Source organism: Cucurbita maxima, unplaced genomic scaffold, assembly GCF_002738345.1.
Source record: "Cucurbita maxima cultivar Rimu unplaced genomic scaffold, Cmax_1.0 Cma_Scf00081, whole genome shotgun sequence".
Lineage (NCBI taxonomy): Eukaryota > Viridiplantae > Streptophyta > Magnoliopsida > Cucurbitales > Cucurbitaceae > Cucurbita > Cucurbita maxima.
Window position 1 is genome coordinate 382,197 of NW_019272097.1, and position 9,152 is coordinate 391,348.

Consider the following 9,152-nt stretch of genomic DNA (forward strand, 5'->3'; position numbering starts at 1 on the left):
AAAAAAAAAAAAAAAAAAAAAAAAAAAAAAAAAACTAGGGCACGTCAAGATAAATCTGTTTTTATTAATACGGATGTATGTCTTCTTTACACGCTTTTCACCGACCCGGTGGCTACACGGAAACTCATACTCTCTTCCTTCGCCGGTCCGGCTGCTGCATAGAAGCCTTCTTCGGATTACATGCATCTGCCGACATGCTCCAATCCAATTTTATGAGTGATTCTTCTTCCACAACAACAGTCGTTCTTCGTCCAACGCGGAGTTCTCGTCTTCTTTGTCATCGTCGTCGTAATCGTTTTGTAATTTCCAGGTACACCCTGTTGAACGATATTTAAACTTATTTAGGTTATGCTGGAATGCTGTTTGTGCGTTCTGGATTTTGGAATTGTTCTTCCGTAATTGAGGAATTGTATTAGGGTTCGTGTTTTTTTTTTTGTCAAAATCTTTCCCTGTTGGAGTTCTGGGCAATTTGGGTAGTTCGCCGTTGAGATAGGTATGAAGGGGCAGTCGAACCGCCTTCAGAATATGGACCCTCCTGATGATTGGGTTAATGGTTCGTGGACTGTGGATTGTATCTGTGGCGTCAATTTTGACGATGGGGAAGAAATGGTTAATTGCGATGAATGTGGTGTCTGGGTGCACACACGGTGTTCGCGTTATGTGAAGGGAGATGATATTTTTGTTTGCGACAAATGTAAGGGGAAGAACGAGAGGAACGATCGTGAGGAGACCGAGGTTGCGCAGTTATTGGTTGAACTTCCTACCAAAACCATGAGCATGGAGAGTGCATATATCTGTAATGAGCCATCCCGGCGTCCACTTAGGCTTTGGACTGACATACCAATTGAGGAAAGAGTTCATGTTCATGGCGTTCCGGGTGGCGATCATGCTTTATTTAGCGGGTTGTCATCGATATTTACTCCACAGTTGTGGAATTGCACTGGGTATGTTCCAAAGAAATTCAATTTTCAGTACCGGGAGTTCCCCTGTTGGGATGAGGACCGGCCCGATAACACAGACAATGAAAAAAATGAAAATTCTGCTGACAAGGGAGCTGGCGTTCTTTTCTCTTTGTCTAAGGACAGTGTGTTGGCCACACCTGTTGCAGCTTTGATTGGTGTGAGAAGCAAAGTTGAGGATGTATCATGTGACAGGAATGGTCTTTTGAGTGAAAAGCAGGGGGTAAGTGAAGATTTGGATAGATGTGCTGAGAATGGTGTGAGGGAGAGAAGTTTTCTTCGACCGCTCATACTACATTCTGGAAAGTGCAAAAAAGAAGACTCTTCGGTATCAAAAGATCAATCTGGGAAGATTAAGTCTACACCCTCTGATAAGGCGACAAACATGAAAAAGAGGATTGATCATGCTAAAACAGGTACTTTATGATCGTACTTTCTTAATTGATATCTTAAATTATTATGAGGGAAACGTGTTTGGTTTTTCACATCAGGCACCATTTTATTTTGTTCTGTTTTTTTTTTTTGCCTGTTGTTATGACTAGTGTTCACATCCATGAACGATGATAAACAATCGGCGGGCAGAGATCTGAAGCACTTCAGAGGCGACAGTGAAAATCCTAAGAACAAGAGTTCAAGGGGAATGGTGGTTCGAGAATCTTCATCCGATTTATATGATGTGGCTAATAAAAATGTCGATAAATCTAAATGTAGTTTTGAGCTCTCTTCTGATATTGTTTCTTCTGAGACAGTTAAAACCAATAGTGTCAGTGCAGTTGCACCGAAGGAAGAAAATGGAGTGCAAATTGCTTTGGCAGTTGAGAATTCCACCAAAACTGATGGAGTTGCACTACCCCTCTCTGCTAAAAAGGATGTTGGAAACGTTGTCATGAAGCAGGCATGTCCGTCTTTTGCATAATTATCTATATTGCATTGCGTTTCTTGGTTTTATGTTGGAAGCATGGCATGAGTGGCACACGTATTTTCATGATTGCAACGATTCCTAGAGTGTTTTAGAGGAAATTTATTATTGTATTGAGGAAATCTCATACAGGTGTGGGGTATATAGAGCCAGTTTTTTTCTTGCTCCTGAGTGGATTTCTTATGACAATGAGTAGTTTGTAGTAAAATACACTTCTGTGGTTATAACACTGTGGAGCTGTAGATAGCGTATGCTCTCCGACTTCACTCATACAAATCTATAGTCATGATCCTCGGGATGGGGTTAGTCTTTTGCCCTCCCGCTTCTATTTTAATCTGTTTACCAATTCATGGTTTCTTATTTTGAGAAAGAAGGCGGAAAGTGAAGAAGATAATCACAGAAGTTTTCGAATTTTTCAAGAATGTGTTGGGGTTGTGAAAAAAAGAGAAGCCAAGCTTCATGAAAATTACTGAAAGGTAATATCAGAAAGAGAGCGTAAAATAAAAGGAGCGGTTTTAGAAAGAGAACTTAAAACAAAAGGAGCGATGTTCTGATGAAATCATCTTGAAAAAATTGAAGGAAGTTACAAAAATGGGCTACCATTGTTAAAAACATGAAAAATAATAACATGGATGGTTATGGAATTATTTTCCCCTTTGAAACTCAAAGAGAGATTAACTTTTCGTAAGCTACCTCCTCCAAGGTCTCTTTAACTTCTCTAAAACTTCTATACATCTCAGGAAAAAAGTAGCTCGCGGGCCTTCCCTTCCCAGAAAGGACGAGTTAAACAATACGTCCTCCATCAGAAACCAACATGTTTTGTTGCAAGCCAAATGTACCCTGAAAATCTCCGAGATTGATGATCAACTATATAAGAATTTAATGCCTGTGTTAAGCTATTTATATTCTGGAGCTATTTCTTTTTATAACACATTAACTTCTGGGGGGGTCGTGTTCTTCTGTTCTACTTTTCATTGTTTGGTAACTCGATCATTCAACTGCAGGGGAGTTGTACAGCACTTGACTATTTAGACGATGGTGTTGAAGGAAATTTTAGGAGTGCCGTGAAGCCTTCTGTTGAAGGTTTAGCTAGCTCTGCACATGAAATCAAGGATGCTCAAATTCATCAAGATGTTAAGTGTGGCAATTCAGTTGATTCATCGAAGTCAGATGCCAAATCGAAAATAGAGAAGCAGCATGATGTATCTGGAGAAGCCTTGAACTTCCAGGCTTCGTTGCATGCCGATGCTACAGAGCTGCAGAAATGTAAAGATTGTATGCATGAGAGTTGTAAGGTGAATTCTGGTGGTACAGTGTGTGGTTCACAATTGGATGGCCATAAGGCAGAATTCAACAGAAGTTCTGAAGCTGCTAGCAATTTTCGTCTTGAAAAGGCTGATGAACAATGCAGTAATCCATGTGAGTTTAAACAGGAATTGGACTGGCCAGAAGGAAACACAAAAGTGCATATTAGTTCTATGAAACCCCAAAATGGCTCTGAAGTTGGCGCCGAAAAGCCATCAAAATCAGGTGGAATGGTTTTCCACCAATCTGTATCTCCTAGTCAACACAAAACAACACTATGTGCTGGAATGTCTTCCCCTGCATCGGCTAATATTATAATTTCTAAACCATCCATATCCAATGATTCCAAACCTGCAGATCCTGAAAACCTACAAGGTACTTCTGCCAAACATGAGACCGTGTCTGGAAGTTGTGGTGGCAGTAGGAAAGAACGTTCTTCAATTGTTGACAGAGACGAAGAAAGGGAAAAACTTCCAAGGAGAAGAGTTAAAGAGCATCCAAGTGCTGCAGCAAATTCCTTATACTCTAGGGACTTGCAAGATCCTATTTCAAAAAGAACCGCATCGCAGTTAAAAGATTCTGTTGTGCTCTCAACGGTTAAGTCATCTATGGTACATGTATCAGACAGTTCAGGCAACAGCGAGTCAGTTGAGTCACATCTCAATCATAAGGGTTCAACTGCACAAAACAAGAGTGCAGACTCGTGTTTTCCACAAAAAGTTGACAAGCCTAACCAGACGAACATTCTTCCTCCATCGAAGGTCAATCAGCGTCATGCAACAGCCATGTGCCCTCCAGCAACTACAAATCCATCTGCTGTTCTGAGTGATGAAGAGGTTCTTAAAAAATTTCAGTTTATTCTTATTGAATTCTGTTAATGGGCTTTTGATATGATTTTACGTGCAAGTATTGTAATTACTTTGACTTGTGGCAGCTTGCCTTCCTTTTGCATCAAGAGCTCAATAGCTCACCTAGAGTTCCTCGTGTACCGCGATTGCGTCAGCCAGGTAGCTCACCACAGTTGGGTTCTCCAAATGCAACAAGCATGCTAATAAAGCGATCTTCTTCTTCTAGGGGAAGAGATCATGCTACGGTAAAATATATGCATATATCTCCCTCTTACTCATGTACCAATTTACTCTACTTTTAGATACGCCGACGTGTTAGTTCTAAGACTTATCTTTAAAGTATTTGTGGTTAGATATTTTATAGGCTTCTAGAATGAAAAACAAAGATGCCTTGAGAGATACATTTCGCAGTGCTTGTGAGCCTAACTGACGATTTTAAAAGAACTGATGAAGTTCTATTTTCCCCTGATCAGAGAAGGCAAGAGACGAGTAATTCTGCAGAAGCTTCGAAGAGGGAAGAAAATGGAGCTCAAGCAAGACTGAATGCTCTTAAAAAAGGTCTTCTTTCAGCCTATGCTAGAAATACTGCAAGTAGTGGCCCATCATCATCAGTGGAGGCAAATGATCATAACAATTCATCTATACGTAATTCACCAAGGAACACATCTGATGACGATACAGGCACCGTTGGAGAAGGTTCTGTTCATCACACTTTACCTGGTATGTGTGTGAACTGAACTGTATATGTGAAAATTTTCGTCTAATTTCCCTAAAATTAACGAATTGTACAATTCGGGACATCTATCTTATTTCTATGTAGGCTTGATCAATGAGATTATGAGCAAAGGAAGGCGCATGACTTACGAAGAACTATGTAATGCTGTATTGCCTGTATGGTTTTTTTCGATATGCAATTTTTATTTATTTGAATGTTTATGCATATACATCCCTATTTGCTTCTTTGTTTGGACAATCCTAGAAGATTTTCTTTTTTGTGTATTTGCTTACTTTGCTACTTTTCTTTGCAGCATTGGCATAACTTGAGGAAGCACAATGGAGAGCGCTATGCTTATTCAAGTCATTCACAAGCTGTTCTTGATTGTCTAAGAAATCGACACGAGTGGGCTCAACTGGTTGACCGCGGTCCAAAGGTATGCCTGTTATTTGTCTTTGAGCCATTTCTATTCCGCAACGGTGTATTGTAAGATTGAGCCCTTTGTGCCATGGAAGTTACAATAGAAATAGATTACAATAGCCACAGTTGAGCCCTTTGTGCCATAGAAAAGTATCCATTTCGCCGAAAACAATAGCAAAATCAGAAAAAACTACCCAAAAGGAGATTACAAAATCTTCAGATAGGGAGCACCAAATGGAAGCAAACATTGTTGCAAGGTCTCAAAACTCCTATTATCTCTCCTCCAACAACTCTCTGGTTTCTCTAGAACTATTGTCTCAAAATATTGGCTATTGCAACATTGAACCACAAAACAACCACTTGGTTCTTAAAAGGAGAAGCTTTCATCACCCTTTTGAGTAGCACCTTTCCAAGCCCTTTGTGCCATAGAAAAGTATCCATTTCGCCAAAACAATAGCAAAATCAGAAAAAACTACCCAAAAGGAGATTACAAAATCTTTAGATAGGGAGCACCAAATGGAAGCAAACATTGTTGCAAGGTCTCAAAACTCCTATTATCTCTCCTCCAACAACTCTTTGGTTTCTCTAGAACTATTGTCTCAAAATATTGGCTATTGCAACATTGAACCACAAAACAACCACTTGGTTCTTAAAAGGAGAAGCTTTCATCACCCTTTTGAGTAGCACCTTTCCAAGCCATAGGAACGAAAGAGTTTGAATTGGCTAGTAGTATGCAAAAGGTTATGTTGGCTCTCCAAATAACTTCCATGGTTCGCATGAAAATCGTTTTCTTCGGGAATTTATATTGGTTTATACAATGGGTGTCGAATTAGGATTTTAATTTATAAATCAGGGAAGCTTTATAATCTTATATTGTAAATCGCTTGTGTTACCTTTCAAAAAAGAAAGGTGTATTATGGAAAAACCTTTTGCATATCCCTTTCAAGAATGCAAAAGTCATATTATGGATAAATCTCGTTGTGGCTTTCTTTTGGAATCTGTAGAAAGAAAGAAATTAGAGAATATTTGCAGAAAAGACACAGACCTACCCAAAAATTTTCGACAATGTTGTTTACCGAGCTATATCTTGGTGTAAACTGTCTAATATTTTTATTTTCTATAGTTATACCTCCCTCGTTGCAAATTGAGAAGGTCTTTTGTAAACTTCATGGATTATACATCCTTGAGAAGGTCTTTTGAAAACTCCCTGGATTATACATTCTAGGTGTATTGGGTTAACTATTCCAGCTGGTTGTCATAGTTTTAAATGGGGATAATCTAATTTTGAGACATTTTCAATACCAGACAAATTCAAGTAGGAAAAGGCGCAAATTTGATGTGGAAGAATCCGAGGATAGTGAATATGGTAAAGGGAGAACAGCAAAGGCAACAGAAGGTAAAGGCCTTGAGACCCAGAAAGAAGAGTTTCCGAAACGCAAGAGGAACACTCGAAAACGAAAACTAGCTCTTCAAGGAAAAGGTATAAAAGAGATTAGGAAGAGACGCAAGATGGAGATGTTTACTGACGACGACGACGGCATTGGGCTGCTTTCTGATTCAAGTGATGAAAGCGTGTTCAGTGAGGACGAGCTACAGGACGTTGATGAATGTTCAGAAAGAAGGGAAGCCTCTGGCTCCGATGACTGAGATGAGTAGTTTGGACGGTATTCTTCGAATTGTGGATGTAATTTCTTGTAGTTGTATCTGAGTTACGACACGCTTAGCTAGGGCAGCCTTTGTTACATAGTTCTGGTAGTGTAACTTTTACTTAAGTTAGTTTCATCTTCATCAGGTTGCTTCATCTATCCTTTTTAGAATGGAAATTTGTGAATAGTACTGCTACTTGTGCATATATGTATTGATTCTAATACCTTTGGTGTATTAATTTTAGTGAAGAATTAGCCTTATTTCTCTTCCAAATACTCTGCTGTTAAGTAGGGTTCTCATAGGGGCTTGCTGTGTAGGTTGTGTGGAAATAGGTTGGAAGGGCTATACATTGGTGTGATGTGTAAGATTTTAATATGTAATATTGGATAATATTGATTAGCAAATTAAAACAGATCTTTTTGCTGTGTTTAATCTCGTGTTTAATGTTGTTTTCGGGAATAATTTGAGCCCCTAATCTTTTAGTTAAATGTATATTGTGCTTGGGCAGTGAGAGCTTTCAGCCACATGAATAGTTTAATGTGCTCATCAGCGCTTGACCCTGAGATGTGCATCGTCCAAGGCACATTAGCATGGCGTACTTCTTCTATTTGAATTGAGGTTTGAAACCAAACTTCTCCACGGGAGGATAGAAGAGTTGATTCAGGTGAGATCAAATGTAGATCCAGCTTTCTATTCACCTGTGGGATTTGGGCGGTTTTGGAGGACCACCTATTCACTTGTGGGATTTGGGCGGTTTTGGAGGACCACCTTGGCTCCTCTCTTCTCGAGAATTCATACATTCCTTATCAATATGGACAGTTATCTCTTGGGCACAGGTTTAGGTTCGGCATCAATGGGAAAATAAAGTGGAGCACCTAACAATGCATCTTGATAGACCAAGAACTATGAGATTGCCCCTTTCATTATGGGGTGACGAAGGGATCATACCATTCGAGCCTTTTTTTTCATGCTTCTCGGAGAAAGCTCCCATCAATAGGATTTTCTTAATCCTCCCTCCCCGAAAGCGAAAGGAAGAACACAAAATTCTTTTTCCTTCTATAGGGACCCGAAGATATTGAAAAAAGATTTTAGAGTGTCTAGGGTTGGGCTAGGAGGATTTCTTAATTCCTTTTTCTTTCTCGTCCGTGTTATTTTACAGACGATGTTGACAGTTAATTTGGCAATAAACTGAATTGAGGTCATTTGTAGTCGACTTAATCTCACAAATGTACATAATTTCAAGCATTTTGTTAAGTTTTTGCCATAAAGCATCAGATAGTACAAATATTTCATACTTTAAGCATCGAACACGAAAACTATACATGGAAGCTAAACTCTAATATGGCTCAATTACCGTCAATCGACTAGTATGTCTTGGTTCTTGTCTGAAAATGAATATTTTTTTTAAAAAAAGTCGAGTACTAAAAATAGCTAATAAATGACTTTTTTGTTGAGGGTCGTGTAATATGTTCGGGATGGGTATGTTGAGCCCACCGGGCTCATACCACTTTCGTATATCTTGGGCTTCACTTGGTACACACCACTTTCCTACGTAAGTGAGATCAATTTCATATGCACCGACCCTACATTAAATCTAAAAAAAAGGAAGGATAAGGAGGAGGACGGGGTTAGTGACGTGAACAGCTACTTTCAGACCGTACGATCAACAATTAATTTCTTTGATCTCGTCCATTTTTTTTAATGGTTTCTAAGACTCATGGAGTCCGTTTTCGACCCATTATCACCAATTTTATTCTTTTGATTTAATTTAGGACATATTTGAAGAATTTTAGAAAAATTATAATTTCTAATGAGCTTGAACCAACCCCGATAATTCAACCCACCAAGTAAATCACCGTTTGAATTTTTTAGGAAGAAATACTTATAGAGATCGATTAGAACTTTGACATAATTTCACTGAATAGTCATATAGTAGAAAATACAGTAATAAGACAATACAACATGAATCAAATAAAGAGTTTGGAACACTAAGATTATATTGAGTAATTATGAATTGCTAATAAATAAAAATTTAAATAAAAAAAAACTTAGAAAAGTTAGCAACAGTAGAACCCAACCCGAAAAGAGATAGTTGAGTTGTGAAAAATTTTGGGTCGGGTTGGGTTACCAAACTTTTGAGTTTGGTAAAAAAAAAAATCTCTCAACTCAATCCAACCCGAACCATGTACACCCCTACATTTCTTGGACGAGCATGACAATGACGATAACCCACCTGTGATTTTAATTTAAAAGATTCACTTAATTGTAAGAAAAGAGAGGGAGTGATTAAAAAAAAAAAAAAAAAAAAAAAAAAAAAAAAAAAAAAAAAGAAAAAAAAA

General features: G+C 38.5%; 1 protein-coding gene across 1 annotated transcript; it reads left to right on the plus strand.

Annotated features, from left to right (window-relative positions):
- The first annotated feature begins 39 nt into the window (after window positions 1–39).
- LOC111472639 lies at window positions 40–7,244 on the plus strand. Its single transcript, XM_023118250.1, has 9 exons — window positions 40–310; window positions 417–1,375; window positions 1,502–1,854; window positions 2,883–4,019; window positions 4,118–4,276; window positions 4,505–4,751; window positions 4,852–4,922; window positions 5,060–5,182; window positions 6,472–7,244. The coding sequence occupies exons 2-9, from the start codon at window positions 496–498 to the stop codon at window positions 6,811–6,813; spliced, it is 3,312 nt and encodes a 1,103-aa protein (XP_022974018.1). The 5' UTR covers window positions 40–310; window positions 417–495; the 3' UTR covers window positions 6,814–7,244.
- Window positions 7,245–9,152: the final 1,908 nt, after the last annotated feature.

Coding starts and splice junctions, on each gene's coding strand:
- LOC111472639 (XM_023118250.1), top strand. CDS start 496: ATGAAGGGGCAGTCGAACCGCCTTCAGAATATGGACCCTCCTGATGAT. Junction 4,020..4,117: donor CTGTTCTGAGTGATGAAGAG/GTTCTTAAAAAA, acceptor GACTTGTGGCAG/CTTGCCTTCCTTTTGCATCA. Junction 4,277..4,504: donor GGGGAAGAGATCATGCTACG/GTAAAATATATG, acceptor TCCCCTGATCAG/AGAAGGCAAGAGACGAGTAA.